This window comes from Rhinichthys klamathensis, unplaced genomic scaffold, assembly GCF_029890125.1.
Source record: "Rhinichthys klamathensis goyatoka isolate OS25496 unplaced genomic scaffold, OSU_Roscu_1.1 h1tg000470l_1, whole genome shotgun sequence".
Lineage (NCBI taxonomy): Eukaryota > Metazoa > Chordata > Actinopteri > Cypriniformes > Leuciscidae > Rhinichthys > Rhinichthys klamathensis.
The window spans coordinates 16,070-33,862 of NW_026606959.1; the positions used below are offsets into that span (position 1 = coordinate 16,070).

General features: G+C 37.8%; 1 protein-coding gene across 2 annotated transcripts in view; it reads left to right on the plus strand.

The window, feature by feature from the left end:
- The first annotated feature begins 2,066 nt into the window (after window positions 1-2,066).
- epha4l (eph receptor A4, like) overlaps window positions 2,067-17,793 on the plus strand; it is a 52,658-nt gene continuing 36,931 nt past the window's right edge. For both annotated transcript variants that reach the window (XM_056236890.1, XM_056236891.1), the window contains exons 1-3: window positions 2,067-2,230; window positions 3,089-3,156; window positions 7,031-7,694. In XM_056236890.1, the coding sequence (XP_056092865.1) occupies window positions 2,134-2,230; window positions 3,089-3,156; window positions 7,031-7,694 (829 nt within the window). In that variant the 5' untranslated portion in view covers window positions 2,067-2,133. The remainder of the gene's footprint in view (window positions 2,231-3,088; window positions 3,157-7,030; window positions 7,695-17,793) is intronic.

Below are 17,793 nucleotides of genomic sequence, written 5' to 3' on the forward strand. Positions count from 1 at the left end.
GCTTTCATTTCCAGGTTGGGAGACATGGGGCAATACGCTGTTGTGTTCAGAGTCGAGCAGAACATATGTCGTCCAGATCAGATGTCTTCTCCCTTTCCAGATCAGATGTCTTCTCCCTTTCCAGATCAGAACTTACTAACTCTAGTGAGAAAAACATTTGAGAATCAGAACAATCTGGTTTATGAGAGTCCTAACCATGACCTCATTGCTGCGAAGGATAGCAATGCAAAACATTCAGAATATCGCCTGATGAATTATCTGGGGAACATCTTTAATGTTCCAGGTCAATGTGTGGTTTATTTTACTGTAAATTCACCCTGTTTGACAAGATGCCTATCAGATAAGCCAGACAACATTAAAGCCAGTCTTACACAGTTACAAAACTATGTGGGAATTAAAGCCCTTGCTTTAAAAAAAATCTGGAAAGTTGATGAAAGGAATGCGGTGATCAATAGACTGAAGGTGATTGCACCTGCTTTGCCATATTATCAGTGTGAGCAAAACACACCATGTGTCCGCCTGTAATGCTTATACTTGACAGTTGCTTTCCTCACACATATACAGTTTAATTTAGCTGAGGATATTTTCCGTTTTACAGCAATTGCAGTAAACATTAAAATTGGCAAATAAATTCTACAATCTGTGAAATGCATAAATTGTGATATTGTGTGTGCTTGCTAAGCTGGTAATTATTGTTAAAGTAAACTAATGTCAGCATGTCTGCTTACTGGAGCAAATAAAAATACATTTTACTGAGCATCATTCATGGTTCAGAATATCATCTCATTTAAACACACTCTATAAGTACACGTTTTTCAGTAATATGGATGATATCCTTCCATTATCTTATACTTTTAAGCTGTGGCATGAATATGAAAGGCTATATATATTTAGCACAGATTTAGATGACACGTCAATACATAATTATGGGACCAGAGGTTCAGTCTGATGATGATCTTGACTCTACACGACTGTAAGAACTGAAAAAAAAGCCACATCATTGATGTGTCAAACAGATAATAAAAGTCTTTTTTTTTTCTACAAATGCTGTTTGTACAAGCCACACAGCAACATTTGAAATCATATTTCATAAAGTACAGTCAGCATCAGGTTTATTATAGGCATGTAATTAAACAATAACATTTAATAATAATACCTTTAAATTATAATAATAACTATTATTATTATTATTTCAATAATAATTTACTGCTGGTGTGCGCGTGGGTTAAGGTATTATGATAATGCTGTTTATTAAGCCTGTTCTGTGGGGATATGGACACTAGATGGCGATATAAGATCAGAGCTCGATTCAATACCCGGCTCTCCGCTCCTCAAAATGTTCTGCTAATCATTATAATAATAATGTTGAAATACTTCAAAATAATAGTATTTTTATCCTTAACATTATCATCTTATTTCCTATCATTTCTTCATAATATTTATTATTTTTATTAATTATATTATTATTGGTCTATGCATATTTTATAATATTTTAAATAATTATAATGATAATTGAAATTATTATGTTTAAAATGAAGATTATATTGGTATAATAATTAGCTATAATTAAATAACAAAATATTACATATACACATATATGCTATATGTAATTAAATTAAAGCTATTTTAAATAATAATTGTAATTTGAATCCATCCTAATGCAATTTTAAACTTTTTTTTGTACCTACAAGCATAGCATATACATAACATGTTTACATTATTAATATTAATTATAGTTATTATTATAATTATTTTAGACAATCTACTATTTAAAAAAAAAAAAATTTTATGTGTAATCTACATATTTGTTTTTCGAAGAAACTTTTTATTATTATTAATAATGCTTGGACAACAATAACATAAGAACATTGCCAAGAAATAATACAAGTAATAGAAATAAACAAATGCAAATTGAAAACGATACATAATTTCAAAATAATATATATACACACATCTATAATTTAAATAAATGACCACTTCTTTCTTTCTTGATTGATTGACTGGTACGTCACTACAGATGCCACGCCCCCTCCTGCAGAGATCGCTGAGTGCGCGTCTCGTGCGCCTCAAGATCAGTCGCGCGGAGCGGCACGAGGAATAAACAGAAATAACGGAGAGACAGTTACTGGACGAATGGCACTCATGGCCGGGATTATTTACGCGCTCACCTCGCTTTTCCTGGGGATTTGTGCAGGTCTGTCCGCTCCATGGAATTATCCGGCGAACGAAGGTAAGAGGGGTTGCAATAAAAGAGGAAAAGTTTAGGGCGCGCAGTAAAACCGAGGCGCACATGCACGCAAAACGGGAACGATATTGGCCAGTTAACAAATCCCTCAAGTTAAGAAAACTTGGGCCTAAGTTGCTTAAAATTTTAAGGAGTTTTAAATAAGTTTTAAAGGAGTTTGTTGCAAGTGATGTCTTGAAATATAATGTAGCCTACTATCACAGCAGGACAATTGACATGTTAACCGCTTTAAAACAAAATACTATTCATATATAGATATGCCACATATGTATTATTCACATTTTAGATACTTTAATTATTCACTATTCTGTTTATCCTTCCCCTAATTAGTTGGCTATTTATAATGTCATATTGTCTTTCATTTTACCTTGAAGGAATCTGGGCCCTTTTTTTGTCTTGCCGTCACAACAGTGAAATAGTAATAATTTGAAATATAAACCTTATCCTACATACAATATACCACATCATAATAATAAATGTTGCTTTATAATTAGTATCAGTATTGTGTGGTCTGGAGTGTTTTTTTGTTAAACAGTAATTATTTAGTCATTTTCACACACAAAAAAATGTCTTTATATCTCTTTTTGTCTCTTAATTTGAAATTTTATCATTCCTTTGTCGATTACTATTGTTTAATGATTTATAAACCATTTTCCTACTTAAGTCAGCGCTCGCAGATCAAACCCTTGTGCACTTGCCTGACACTTTTTGGCCTCCTTTGCAGCTGTTGTCATTATTTATCAGAGACGTATGCCTTCAAAACTTCAGTTTTCTCCACTATAGGGTAAAACACACAAGCTTTGGTGATCTCATTCTCAAGTCTTCTGTCTTATTCTCCTTCAGTCCCGCTGCTGGATTCCAGATCAGTGCTGGGAGAACTGGCATGGGTCGCCAGCCCGACGGAAGGAGGGGTGAGTCAAAAAACCCATCTCTCGCTCCCTCTTTCTCCATCTCCCGTTCCAACTTGACCTCTTTAGTATTCATACGTATAGTTATAACACATTTTCATAGGTTTAGATAGATACAATACAATATGCAAGATAAAAACACTCCTAAACATAAAGGTTGAAGAACCTTTAACATCCTTAGAATGTTTCCATTGCACTAAAGGTTCTTTTAGAGTGAAATGGATTCTTTATGGAACCCAGAATGGTTCTTTTATGACATCTCTATGAAAACGCCCTTTTGGAACCTTTATTTTTAGGGATACAATATCAATGTACTGAAATCGTCTTAATTGTTAAGCCTTTAGGCATGCAAATGTGTACAAATCATTCGAAGTTCATAGAATATTAAATTAATAGGTAAATTGCATTGTATTATTATTATTAAGATTAATTGAAGATGTTAAACGCATCACATTTATTTAACACATTTACAGATGTACCAAATTTGTTATAACAATTTAATATTTTTTTCTGCTTTGATGGTTAAACTACACTACACTAGTGTAGGATTTACTTTGAAACAATTTTCACTCAGAAATTGCTATTACATTTCTCAAATAATGACAAGTAACACATTGAATTAAACATGACACTTTTAAGTAGAAAGACTGAAAGAGTATTTTCTGGTAAAACATTCTCAAATAAACTTAGTTTTATTACTTATAGGAGTTTCAGAGTGCAGATGACTATTTTTGTTAGATCCATCTGGAGTTCTTTAATAAATAAATGTTCCATTTATAATATCTTTTTTTAGGCAAAGTTTCTCATCCTTTACTCAGAAGTGCCATGGGATTGTGTTTGAGTTTTAAACTCGCTGTTTCAGTATAACCAGTTTTCAGAGGGATTTATAGACTTTTACATATCGTATGCATAAGCATTTTTGATGCTGTCAGTAAGTTGATATTCTACGTTTCATTGTCCAAAAATGTTCATGTCACATATGAATACCTCCAAATACGAATGAGATCACCCTGCTCTCTCCACTTCTCTCGGATGTAAATTTTGGAAAGCTAGGTTACAGCGACGGGCGTCAAATTTCCTAAATAGTAGAGGGAGACAGAAATGCCCTTTGTTAGGAAACTCTATCCCTTTTCTCTCAAAAGAGGTAGGGGGGAGAGACTTGGCAACCCAGAGGCAGAGAAAAGGTCTGTTTGAGTGTGTGTGTGTGTGAGATTTCAGATCGAGGGGGTCAGCGGGTTCTGTCCTATAATGTATGCTTCTTGGGATCTCTGCACTTTTCGGAGCCCCTCATCACCAATTAGCCGTTTAACATCTTAAGATCAGGTGGATCTAAATTACCACATCAGCGATTCAATAAAACACTGAATTCCCTTTCACTACAGAGCCGCTCGGCTTCCTTTCGCATCGATCCAAGTTTCATTGAGCTCCTGAGTTCCTCTCCCTCTGTGATCTTCTCCGTGATGGACAGGCCTTTGGCACGGGCGGTGGGTGGGTATTCAGACTTTAATACGGGCAATTAGCTCTTTTCTCCTCTCGTCCTGCAATCGGCAGCTCCGGGTTCTTATCTCTGCGCTGCTCCTCTGGGCCTCCGTAGTTACACGGATGAAGGGACGAGCCGAACGGAGACAATCACGGGCCCTGACGGATGCCAGATCGCTGTCAGTCTTATTATCCCACAAACGCTCAATTAGGTTTAGCGCACGGTGAATAATTCCTGGAGATTATTAAGGGCCGTCAGGATGGTCTTTGTGGGACTGTGGCTACTGATATCACTGGAAGAAATTAAAAAGATATTACATTGGTATTGTGTATATTCAGTGGACATCACACTACACAATGCCTATTTGGAACAATACATTTTTGACAAAAAAAAATTGTTTTGCTTTATAAAAATTGCTAATCACTTAGTAAAATTGTAAAGTATTCTACTTATTAACTGAGATGTGCACACTTGTAAGTCACTTTGGATAAAATCGTCTGCCAAATCAATAAATGCACATAGTTCAAGGTCAAATGGCAAATTAATAATGCACTTACACCACCATCAAAATTTGGAATAATTATGATTTTCTTCTTTTTAAATTATCTTATATTAGAATAATCATATTATAATGATTTTTGAAGGATCATGTGACTGAAGATTGGAGTAATGATGCTGAAAATTCAGCTTTGATCACAGAAATAAATTACATTTAGAAATATATTCAAATAGAAAAAAAAAAAAAAAAAAAAATTTGAAAAATATTTCACAATATTGCCGATTTTACATTTTTAATAAAATAAATGCAACCATGGTGAGCGTAAGATACTTCTTTCCAGGCACATACATATATTTTTTTTTAATTATTCCAAACTTTTGACCGCAGGTTAACATGATACCCAGTCAGACTCTTGGGTATTAGCATGTGTTTAGAGTGTGTTCATTTGCTGTAATAAAAGTCATTACTGCTGATTAGATGATGAAAACTCAATGAGTCCAATCAGTGGCTGTAATGCTGGTTCAGCAGACGCTGAGAAGTGTTAGGCTGTACAACATTAATGACTGTCTAGAGTTGTTATTGTATCTGAGGCTAGTCGACGAAGAAGAATACTGATTTTCTGAGGTTGGTTCAGGCAAATTTCTACAAAAGCCTGTAAGAGTGAAACAGATGTTATGTTTCAGATTTAAATTTACTCTACAGCTTCCCATGGTTCAGTCCCGTTTTCACTCTGGATGACCTCATGTTTGTTTAGTTAAATGATCGGTTGTTTTCTGTTTCTTGGGAGTCTGGCGAGTATCATACTTTATGTTAGGGATGCGCCGATTTGAAAATTTTGGTCGATACCGATGAACGATAATTCTTTATATTTGAAAGCTGATAACAGTTATATTAGCCATATACATTTTTATATAATTTTTGAGAGACTGATTACAAAAACAAAAGGCTCACCATTAAAAGCCATGCCACAAGGCCCAAATTATAATGTTCTCATTATAATTTTATGTAGTCTATACGACAGACTTGCGCTGCACATGTTGCACTTGATTGTATTTTCCTTTTTGAAGTGATTCCCATCATATTTCAAGCAATTCAAAACTCAGAAATAATACATTATTTATCGGTTTTAATATATCGACCAAATTTTCTTATCGGGCCGATAACATTAAAAATCAACATATCGTCCGATACCGATATGGTGCCTGATATATCTTGCATCCCTACTTTGTTTCTCCGTTTTTTATAGGGATGCTCTGATTGGAATTTATTGATTGGTTTCATCACAAATTCTTTCATAACTGGTTGACAAAATTGGCATAAAAGTACTAACAAACATTTTTAATTGCCCTAATATAACAAGTTCGCTTACACAAAACATCCATATTAGGTTACAGGAGGACATACAGTAGGGCTCCTAAGCTTAAAGTGCAATTGACATAAAAAACATCTCACAGGTGAAATTAAATAATTTTCATTGTCATTTGCATCGTTTGAATTATTTTATTTTCATTTATTTTTAAAAAGTAACTTATGACTTTGTGAATCCAAATGAGATGTGCTTTTTCTGATTCAGTAAAAAGAACCGGCTTAAAGTAATTTGTTCGTGAATCGGAAAAGAACAACTCAGTAGTAAGACTTGTTTTTTTGTCTCATTACATTTGATTTAATCACATCATTCTCTATAGGGCACAGCTGATTGGTTCCTGCTGTATCAGTAGCCAATGAGCTCGCTGCTCAACTTTCAAATACATGGTCAGCATTTGCAGCGTGCTTTCAGAAACCCTCCACCTTCCCCAGCTCCACCTGTATCTCCTACGGAATTGAGAAGGTCTTAAAAATGATGAAAATCATGTATTTATTTCTCATTCTTAACATTGTTCTTGTGCTGTCTCATGCAGTGGGAAGAGGTGAGCATCATGGACGAGAAGAACATCCCCATCAGAACATACCAGGTGTGTAACGTAATGGAGCCCAGTCAGAACAACTGGCTCAGGACTCACTGGATACGGCGTGGCCCGGCCCAGCGTATCTACATCGAGATTAAATTCACCCTGCGTGACTGTAACAGCCTGCCCGGCGTCATCGGCACCTGCAAAGAGACGTTCAACCTCTACTACCTGGAGTCTGACTCTAATAACGAGCGGTACACTCACGAGAGCCGCTTTGCTAAGATCGACACGGTGGCGGCGGACGAGAGCTTCACGCAGGTGGATATTGGTGATCGGATCATGAAGCTGAACACTGAGGTTCGGGATGTCGGCGTTATGAGTCGCACGGGCTTCTATCTGGCCTTTCAGGATGTAGGGGCTTGTATCGCACTGGTTTCTGTCCGTGTGTTTTACAAAAAGTGTCCGCTAGCCGTGAGGAACCTAGCGCAGTTTCCTGACACCGTAACTGGGGCGGACACGTCGTCCCTGGTGGAGGTGCGCGGCTCCTGTGTGAATAATTCGGAAGAGCAGGAGGTTCCCAAAATGTACTGCGGCGCAGATGGAGAGTGGCTGGTGCCCATCGGGAATTGCCTGTGTAACCCTGGATACGAGGAAAGGAATGAGCAATGTCAAGGTGAGACACTTCTGATGTTACAGTCAAACTAGCACAACCGATCTTGGGCAAATTTTGTCATGCACAACAAACTTCCGTATTCAGTAAAACAGGTCGCATCGTTTCCGGTTCAGTTCGTTTGAACATGCTACATTACATATGGAGCTGTTTTTTCTTATATGCCTTACCTACCAAAGATAATGTTCATTGCATATGCAGGTTGACATAAAAGTTTATATGCTGCTGTTAACACTTTCTTCGTCAAGCGGAAGCGATGAAACCAGTTTTCCGGTCTGTTCATGTGGTGTTCATAATGGAATTGATTTTTAATAATAACATATAAACCGTTAAAGACAAGACCTACTGTGAGCTACAAGTTGTTAATCAATTGGTGATATGCTTTTGTTGAAGCCATTAGCCTGCATTATAAAATTCCTGGTGATAAACTACATTACCCATGATTCTGCAAAGAAATCTCCACCTATCATTAAATCTCTTAAAAAAATTATTAGTCAGTTTCCCTATGCTCTCAAATTACTTAACGTAAAATATATTGCATCTGTATAACCAACATCTTTGAATACATTTTTAAAATATTTATCCATCATTTTATATTTGATCATGCCATTCGCAATGGGATTGTAGCCTAGTTCTTTCCCTCGTTAAAGCTTTCAAGTACACAGTCTTGTGCCTTTGTCTTTTTTTTGTTCGATTTTCAAATACTTTTTTTGCTTCAAATCAAAGTTTGTGATGTTTTAATCTCAGAGCTGGTTGACTTGGTTCATGGCTTAGGCTATGTTTACACGGAAACGATCTGAAGAGAAAACGCAAAAGTGGCGTTGCGTTATCACTTTTTATTCTGCGTTTAGACGAGCGTTATGGTTGGGAAATCCGCGTGCATATGGTGACGCAAAAGTGTGTGAAATTCGATGTAGTATGCACTCCAGGCGGCTAGGTGGCAATGTGAAGCACTGCCACACAACAAAAACCAATATCTTAGAATATTTTGTACAACTGCTGAAAAGACTCTTGTATGTTTTTCACAGCTGCTAGGGCAACTTGAAGGTCCGACGTATGGAAATAATCTGACATGTTGGTTGTTATTTTCCTGTACGACGTAAACGTGTACGCAACGAGAGCCACCGTGAGCAGATTTGCGTTTTTACCGTTTAGACGGGAACGCGACAGTGGAGCGTTTTTAAGATTTCCACTCTGGAGGGTGGTTTCACTTTTTTGCGTTTTTAAGTCCCCAAAACGCTGTTGCCGTGTAAACAAAAGGCACATCCGATAAAATATTTTTACGTTTTCACCCGGAATCGTTCTCGTGTAAACGGGGCCTTAGTTATAACTCTTAAATGAAGACTTTTTAAAAATCCCTATGGGAGAAGTGAATGGGAAAAATACTTCCAGATTCGAGGCCGCTGAAAAAGTGGGTGGTGGTGTCTGTTGCATTCTATAAAGTTTCAAACATCTAATTAAACTTTTTTCAAAGCGTTTCTATTTAGAAATTGCAGTTATGAGTTTCTTAAATTTTTAAAATTCATTTTAATACTACTTCCTTACATGCTAATTGCAATTCTGCATCATGTTTGTTAATTTCAAATTCAGTTCAAATTCACTTCTGAATGGCGCACAACACTAGCCTGGCTCCGCCCTCCTACGCACTTCCGCTCAATTTTATTTTCCTTCAGTACTACGTCTGGGATTGTGCTGTAGACTTTGGTTTCCAGAAATAATTTTTTTACCGGTCCAATCAGCGAACAGAGGGAGTGGCTGAGAACGATGACGTTGATGTAGCGCGTCAGTTTGAGTTGGAGTTCAGTAATGGCAGCGGAGAAAGACGTGAGAAAATCTATTCGGTCCGTTGTTGCAAAACTGCCGAATATCCAGAAGTTAAAGCCGGAGCAAGATCAATGTTTGCTAAGTGTTGTTGGTGGCCATGATGTTGTGGCCCTCCTCCCCACGGGGTTCGGGAAAAGTTTAATTTTCCAGCTCACTCCGCTAGTGGTGAATGAGTTAGCTAAGGCGAACGATAGGATGCAAAGCCGATAGTTGTTGTCGTCTCCTCTTGTTGCACTAATGGAGGACCAAGTGAGGGAGGCAGAAAGGTTAGGAGTTGGTGCTGGGCAGCTCGGTGTGTACGATGATCACTGTACAGCATTTGCGGCAGATCCGAAACGACCGCAGCGGCGTATTGTTAATGATTACACCCAGCTTCGACAGTTGACTGAATACATCACTGTCCTTAGTGTCAAATATACATTTAGAATTGTTCCTTGAACTCTTAAATTCGATGAACAAAACATGCAGCTCTCGTTGACAGACATCTTATTCTAAACATAATCCTCTGATCATTCGGACTTGTTTTTTTTTTATTGCTTAAAACAATACACAAGTAATAACAGAAAACATAATACAAAAACAAACAAAAAATAATAATAAAAACAAAACAAAAATAAAACAGTAGGGGGATAATATAAAATAAACATGAACAAGTTAAGAGAATTACATGACACTGAAAAAAGGAAAATAATTACAAACAGATAATGTTTTTAAGGCTTTTTTTTGTTCTCAGACAACTTAATTGAAAAGAGGTATTTTTAAAATTATTTCACAAATATAAGAAAGAGAGGTTTAGCATTTAGATATTTAGATTTATGAATATGGAATTCGGACTTGTTGTTTCCAGCCGGTTTCGGCGCATGACATACGTCACGACCACACGTTAGCGATTGGCTATGGCAGATCCTGAGTGACGCTGGGCAGATCCAATAGTTTTGATCTTTAACAGAGAACCCGCCTACAAGGAAGTAAACGTTTCTCAATGGAGCGAGGCCAGACTCTCTGTACAAATGAAATGTACGAGAGTCTGGTAGAACCAGGCTAGCACAACACTGCCATCCATCCATCTTTTTCCTCCTTCTTTCAAGCGTCTGTCATCAAGTGGTAATAATAGCACTTCTGATTGGTTTATCAGCATTTGTGGTTGCATAATAATGAGGACTGAGATTGTTCCTCCCATGAGACCGTTACGTGAGAACAAGAGATGCTGATTACAAACAGAGAGGACGAGAGGAGAGTGCTGTCCTCAACAAAGCGTTCTCACGGAAATAAGTTCATTATAATCATACTAGTTAGGCTCTGGACTTTGTAATTAACAGATTTTTGGCAACTTCATGCCACATAATAGGATGTGACTCACTGTGGATGTGTGTGTGAGTGAGAGAGAGAGGGATCGCGAGAGAAAGATGGAATGAGTTGAGGCATGTTATCAAGAATCTAAAAATGGCAGAGGGCCCCGAGTGTGATGAATGGATCCTTGGAGAAGAAAAAATGTAATTATCTTTAAAACTGACATCTCATTCTGCCATAGATCAAGCCAAATAAGAGCCTGTGACAATAATAAATACGTGTCACACAGAAGTGTTGACAGAGAAAAGGGAAAGTAGGACTTAGACATGTGCTGCTATGTGTAGATGTGCCGCGAAGACGCACTGCAAACACTTTTCGTGGTTACCATCGCGATGATGAGGGAAAGCCGGTGCCACCCTTGACCTTTGCCCCGAGAGGTCACAGATCAAAGGTTACGTTCTCGATCAGGCCGCAAGTGCAGTCATCTGGAGCTGTTTCAGGTTTCCTTAAGTGTGCGTCAAGTCCACGATGAGTTGAATTTTCTTGGAGTTTTTGGAGGGGAATTGTGTTGCAGGCCGATTATTTGTTATTCAGATTATTAGCTTGCATGAATATTGATGGAATTTGAATCCACATTAATTATTCTGAAAATTGAAAACTAAATAGCAACATTTTATGGATTGTTTTCACACTTTGCATAGATATTTTTCATGACATTTCCAGTATTTCCTGCCACGGATGTCAATGTTAATTAGATTTAAATCGCCACATTGTGTAACTAATATATAATAAAATGTGTGTATACATTGTATTATATATTCTTTTTTAATTAACAGTTCAGTAAACAATTCTTTTTAAAGTAACAGTTGTTGCATATTGCATTACTTTTTGTCATCATCAGCTGGTTGAGACTCTTTTCAAAATGGAAATGCTTTGCTTGACTTTTTTTTATTCATACTGTAGTTTTCTTGTTTCACTGTGGACAGTTTTATACCATTATGGTTTATACTCCATTATTTATACTCCACCATTATATCGCTGCTTCTTTCAATTGACCCTTCGCAGGGAGCTTGATTGACAGGTGATCTGACCAATCATACTTCGCCATCCGCCATTTTGTCCGACAAAGCAGTCAGGAGAGTTAGTAGATTAACATGGGAGGATTTGAACTTGAAAAACGGTATATACTGACGCCTTTCTGCGGTTAAAACAACATTCCTTCTTATGTTCATTCATGTTTATTTGATGCTATAAATGAACTAGAAGGAAGAGTTGATCGGATCACGAGCAGCTTTAACTGATGCTCTACTACAGCGATCTGTCACGACACATTAAAGAGCCACAAAATGGTATTTACTGTTTAAATTTCTTTAAAAAAAATTACCACATTTGAAAGGTGAGACTTGTTTAATATGTTTAATATCAAAAGTAACCAAAAAGTAACCTGGTCTGTACTGTCTGTCAGCGTGTTGTCAGTCCGCGATGTATTTTTCACTGCGTGAGAACATGGTGTGTGTGTGTGTGTGTGTGAGAGCAGCGTAGCTTGTCGGACATAGCGACAGTAACTAAGGGGGGCGAGTCTTTGCAAACGGTCAATTACTTTAAAATGAGGTGAAAACTTCAAATGGTGAAACGCAAGACTTTTGCACACCATATAGCCATGTCTAACGAAAACATCTCACACACATTTTATAGGTCTGCATGAGGACAATTTGTTGCTAAAAACATTAAATTGAATGCATGTTATTATTTAGAAAAAGTTACCCCTGTATATACATTAACAGTACTGTGTGAATAACAGCAATGCATTACTTTAGTAGTTTCTTCTGTACAGCTGCATTGCATGTGAAACTATCTGTGGGATGCAGTCGACACTATTGTTGGGCTTTCAGGATTGACGTTGTGCTGAAAGGAATCTGCAGTTGCAATAGAGTCTTGGGGTTCTGTGAGACTTTTTGGGGGGAGCTGAAGAAGAGGTCTCGGGCAGGTCAAAGGTCACTGACTCTTTCATCCATCTCTGACGCTTGGCTGACAGCTGGAGAGAGGAGAAATTTATTAAGACATCAAAACTCTTGACAGCTGAGGTTCCACAGGATGCCATGGAGACTCGGGAGCTGTGATCTCGGCTCCTGGTCTCTATATGGGCCCGATGGGGGACGGCAAGAGAGAAGCTGCTGTTTGTTCTGTGTGATTTAAAGCCGCCTGTTGCATGATCAACAACACCCACAGGACAGATACATCTTTACAGTCTCAATTGTTTGTTTGACAGAAATTATATTCAAGGGAGAACAAATAGGGATTTATACTTATTTCTTCTGCTTGATCTTACATGTGTCTGAGTTGAGATAAATTAGATTTTGAAATTAAAAGGATAAATAGTAAATAATACAATTAAACATTAATGCTATATATTCTTTGCCTGTCAATTGGTTCTTTCTATTCCAAAACAGTTGCATTACTTTTGGCTTGGAGGTTTACACTTGGCCTGCAAATGCAATCTCTTTAAAGGTGACCTATTATGTACCCCTTTTCACAAGATGTAATATAAATCTATGGTGTCCCCAGAATGTGTCTGTGAAATTTCAGCTCAAAATACCCCCAGATCATTTATTATAGCTTGTCAAATTTGCCCCTTTTTGGGTGAGAGCAAAAACACGCTGTTTTTGTGTGTGTCCCTTTAAATGCAAATGAGCTGGAGCTCCCCGCCTCCGTTCAGAAGACGGCCGATCCTTTACACGAGCTTTCGGATAATGGAAATAACAAAACACGCAAATCTCATCCAAAATCTCAGAAATAACCAATAGCAGCCTTATGGAGAGACTCAGGAAGAGGTTGCAACTTTTAGACGCTCCTGGACGTTTCTTGAATGGTTACATTTATGTAGTTGTTGTGGAGTTACATTGATTCATCTCATCAACTTGCATGTACCGTCATGTTTAACTTTTACACAATTTGACACAGTTCCCTGAGGTCTTTATAAGCCAGCTGTGACATTTTTTGGTCAAATATCGTTCAGTGCTCTTCTGTGCAGCAACAACAGAACAGTTTGCATGCTTTGCTCGAGCTTTTGCCATCGCGTTAGAACTGGTTACACTGTTGTCGCTTGCGAAAACCAAATGGCGGCATGTAAAATACTTTTGTATTTACACCAAAGCAATGCAATAGTGTTATAAATGAAGTCCATGTGGCTATTATGGCTTAAGTTTGAAAGTACCCATTTTATGTTTGATCTAATCTGAGTAATCTGTGAGCCTTAATATATCCTCTGGGTAATGAAGGAAAGGACAGGAGCGGAAGGAATCAATCTCTCTCACCTTTTCTTCATCACTTTCCTTGTGCTTTTTTTCTTGTGCAGGGGAAAGTCGGTGTTCCAGCTTTTTGTGGCCTCTTTTTCTTTGACATGCCTGAACGGTTTAACCACACACCAGGCTAAAAGGAACAGGTCAGAGTTTACCTCTGCCTGAAGAGCTCGGGACAACCCAACCCGGTTCCTCACCAGAGGAAGCAGAGATAGAAAGAGTCCTGTGTGTGTGAGTCGAACATCATTACAGAGGTGTTGAGAGCTGTTTCTGGTCTGGATGGTGTTCTGTTCCCTCAGTTCTTTATCTCCAAATGTCTCTCTCAACGCCGACTCTCCGCCGTCTAAAAGGAGCGTGACAGAGGCGAGAGGGACGGCACCACCGTAACATTGATATAATGTTGCAGCTCGCTGACAGTCCCTTATATTAACCAGACTTAATGGACTCTCTGGAAGTCTTACAAGGGAACGACAGGAGACGTGTGTTGCCTCGGCTGACCTGAATTTCCCTCTCTCGTTTCAGTCAAATTCAGCTCTGATTCAGTGCACCCGTACAACACCTACTCACCCTCATGTTGCTCAAAATAGGGAGCATTTAGCAAACTTCTTATTTAAATGACAAAAAGAAACCCCATAAAATTATCCATATGACATGTGCTGTGTTTTTCAAGTCATGCATTTTTCCTAAAATACCATATTTACACCTTAATAGTGACTTAAATTTTAGTCTGTTATCATATGATTTCAGAAAATCGTGCACTGGTATATCGTAAGTCATATACTATTATTATTTATTTTTTTGCTGTGTGATGAACCTTAATTTTTCACCAACAGTTTCAGCCAAGTATATTTAAAATGTTTCATACAAGAAGTACAATAAAATTATACTTGTTAATACTTGTACAAATTATACTTGAAATTTCCACACTATTGTCACGGTGTGGTGTAGGCTCATGAAGAGGCAAAAAGCTCCAAGACAGGCAGGATACACACACACACTGAGAACGGGCAAAGACTGGCTGAACTAAAAGGGACTAAATACAAACACTGATGGACACAGATTAACAGAAACCAGGTGCCACAGATGATGATTAACTAGACACAGGTGGAACCGATGATGAACTAAATGACAGTAACCATAGAAACAGATGAGTGGCGGGAAAACAGAACAAAGGAAGACGTGACTAGGGGTGACTGTGACAACTATATGGCATACTGTGCATTTTTCTAAAATATATATTTTTAACTGGCAGTAAATAGCGACTAAATTTGTAAGCTGTTTCTCACACTAAGTTCAAAGTTGACTTCAGCAAACTTGGTATATAGTACATTGTAATAATTGCTTTTTAGGTACTTTGCCACCTTTTTTAAAGCTTGAAACTTTGTAGTCCCCATTCATTGTTACTGGATGCAAAAAGGCGACTAGGACATTTTTTTATTTTTTATTAATGTCTCATTTTGTGCTTCATGAAGCAAAAAAAGTAAAATGTGCTGTTTTTGCATGAAAAGTTTTAGTCATTTCTGATAAGGTGGTTTGGCGTTAGGACAAGTTGTAGTGTTTTAACCATCAGTGTTGGGTTTCGCTATCTTGCTGGAAGTTCTGTATTGTTTTCTCTCTCGCACTCACTTTCCTTCTGCCTTTGAATTTGTCTTTTATTTTCTGTCAAGAGGGGGTTAAAAAAGACACAGAGAGAGATAGACATGCAGTAAGAGGAAGGGGGAACAACAAAAGACAGAAAGACAGTGAGAATAAAGGAGGTGATCGCAGAGAAAAACAGATTTGTCAGCACACAGGGAAGGTCAGCGCCCTCCTCTCAGACAGGAAAAGACGAGAGAATGAAAAGGAGCTGATGTCTAGTGAAAGAGAGGTTTTTAGGTGGTCTTTGATTTCTTTTCCTCATCATTCACTTCGCGTTCCCTTTAAACATCCCTTTGATGTGATGACAGACGCTGTCTCTTTCTCTCCCTCTCTGTTTCTCTCTGCGCTCTCCTGTAACAATGGGCTGTGATTGCAAGGTTTTGAGTAGTAATCTTAAGCTCGTCAAACTGTAGGAGGTGTGTAGGTGGTCTTTTCTCAGTTTTAGTCTTCTTTGTGATGGCATGATGGATGTAAAGAGGTGTAAAAACTTAATGCGTTAGATAGATACTCTTTTAATACAGTGAGAAAGTCTGTTCCAAAACCTAGTGAACTGAACTCCCTTGCTGTTCTTTGGTACAGTAACAAAACAATGCTCTAGTAAGCAATAAAAAAAACATAGTACACACAAATATCACTGAACTATTTTATTAGTTCTTTCAGTTCTTTGCATGAACATTTTTGAATTTATAATACAGCATATGGGTGCTGGCTGTCTTTTGGAGCAGGGATAACATTCTTGATTATTTCTATGATGTCCTAAAATTATGTCCTCTCTATGTTTTGAAACAGATCCATACTAATTTGTAGCACAAACAGACATCAGTGGTTTAGCAATTGACCCACTGAAGCTTCAGGCACAAATATTAATATCATTATGACATGTTTATGTCAGCCAATAATTTACTGTATCAGCATAAATTGATCACAGTGTTGCTGTGTGTGTGTGTGTGTGTGTGTGTGTGTGTGTGTGTGTGTGTGTGTGTGTGTGTGTGTGTGTGTGTGTGTGTGTGTGTGTGTGTGTGTGTGTGTGTGTGTGTGTGTGTGTGTGTGTGTGTGTGTGTGTGTGTGTGTGTGTGTGTAAAAAAAAAAGAAGCTTTTTTAGGCAGTGCAAGGAACCATAACTTTTCACCAAACAGCCATTGAAGCCAAGAAGATTCAAAATATTCAATGCAAGAAGTTAAATATGAAAAAATTCCACCATAGACATGTATTGTTTTATACTTTCCAAACTGTTTATTATATAATAATATTTATATATATAATGAATTATTTTATATAGAATATATTTTATTTTTATGTAAAAAAAAAAAAAAAATTATTTACATTTATATTTATGTAAGACTCAGCGACTTGATATTGAGTTATGATGCAGTCAAATCATAGCCTGGCATGCCAGACCTACATCAAGATGTTAGGTCTGGGAACTCTCCATAGACATACCTCAATCCGAGGGGCGGGATAAACGGTCACCTTTCAAAATCCCTCTGCATGCAATAGGATAACGCTACAACCAACCAGAGCAACGAACGGTTGTGGATGAGTGAGTCCCATGCGTTTTTCCACCAGCGGAGCTAATTGATATATTAAACTTTTGCCGTATCAGGTCGGTAAAACTCCGAACACATCTTCCTTTTTTAAGAATGACTTAAGTGACGTTCTCTTAACTCCAAGTCCTCCAGAGTCGCGGCCAAAGCCGATTCGAAAGACCGCTGCATCTTCATTGTTTTCAAGTAGCAGGAAAATCACCAATGGAAATCACGCGGAACGTCATGAACTGTGCCGTCATTGTGTTAAGCCCGCCCGCCGACTCTATACACGATGTGATTGGCCTGACCAGTTTTTGGTTTTTACAGCTCAAAAGCCTATGGAGAGTTGCTAGACCACACTGGCTGCGAAATAATTTTCGCTGCCGCTAGGGTGCGTCTAGATTTCTAGGCTAGTCAAATCATTGAAATAGATTTTGAATCAAATAATTGAAATTAACAGTTTGAACTGATTTACAGAAATGAATCAACTTGCCCAATCAAAGCCCAGGCCTAATGCACATAGTA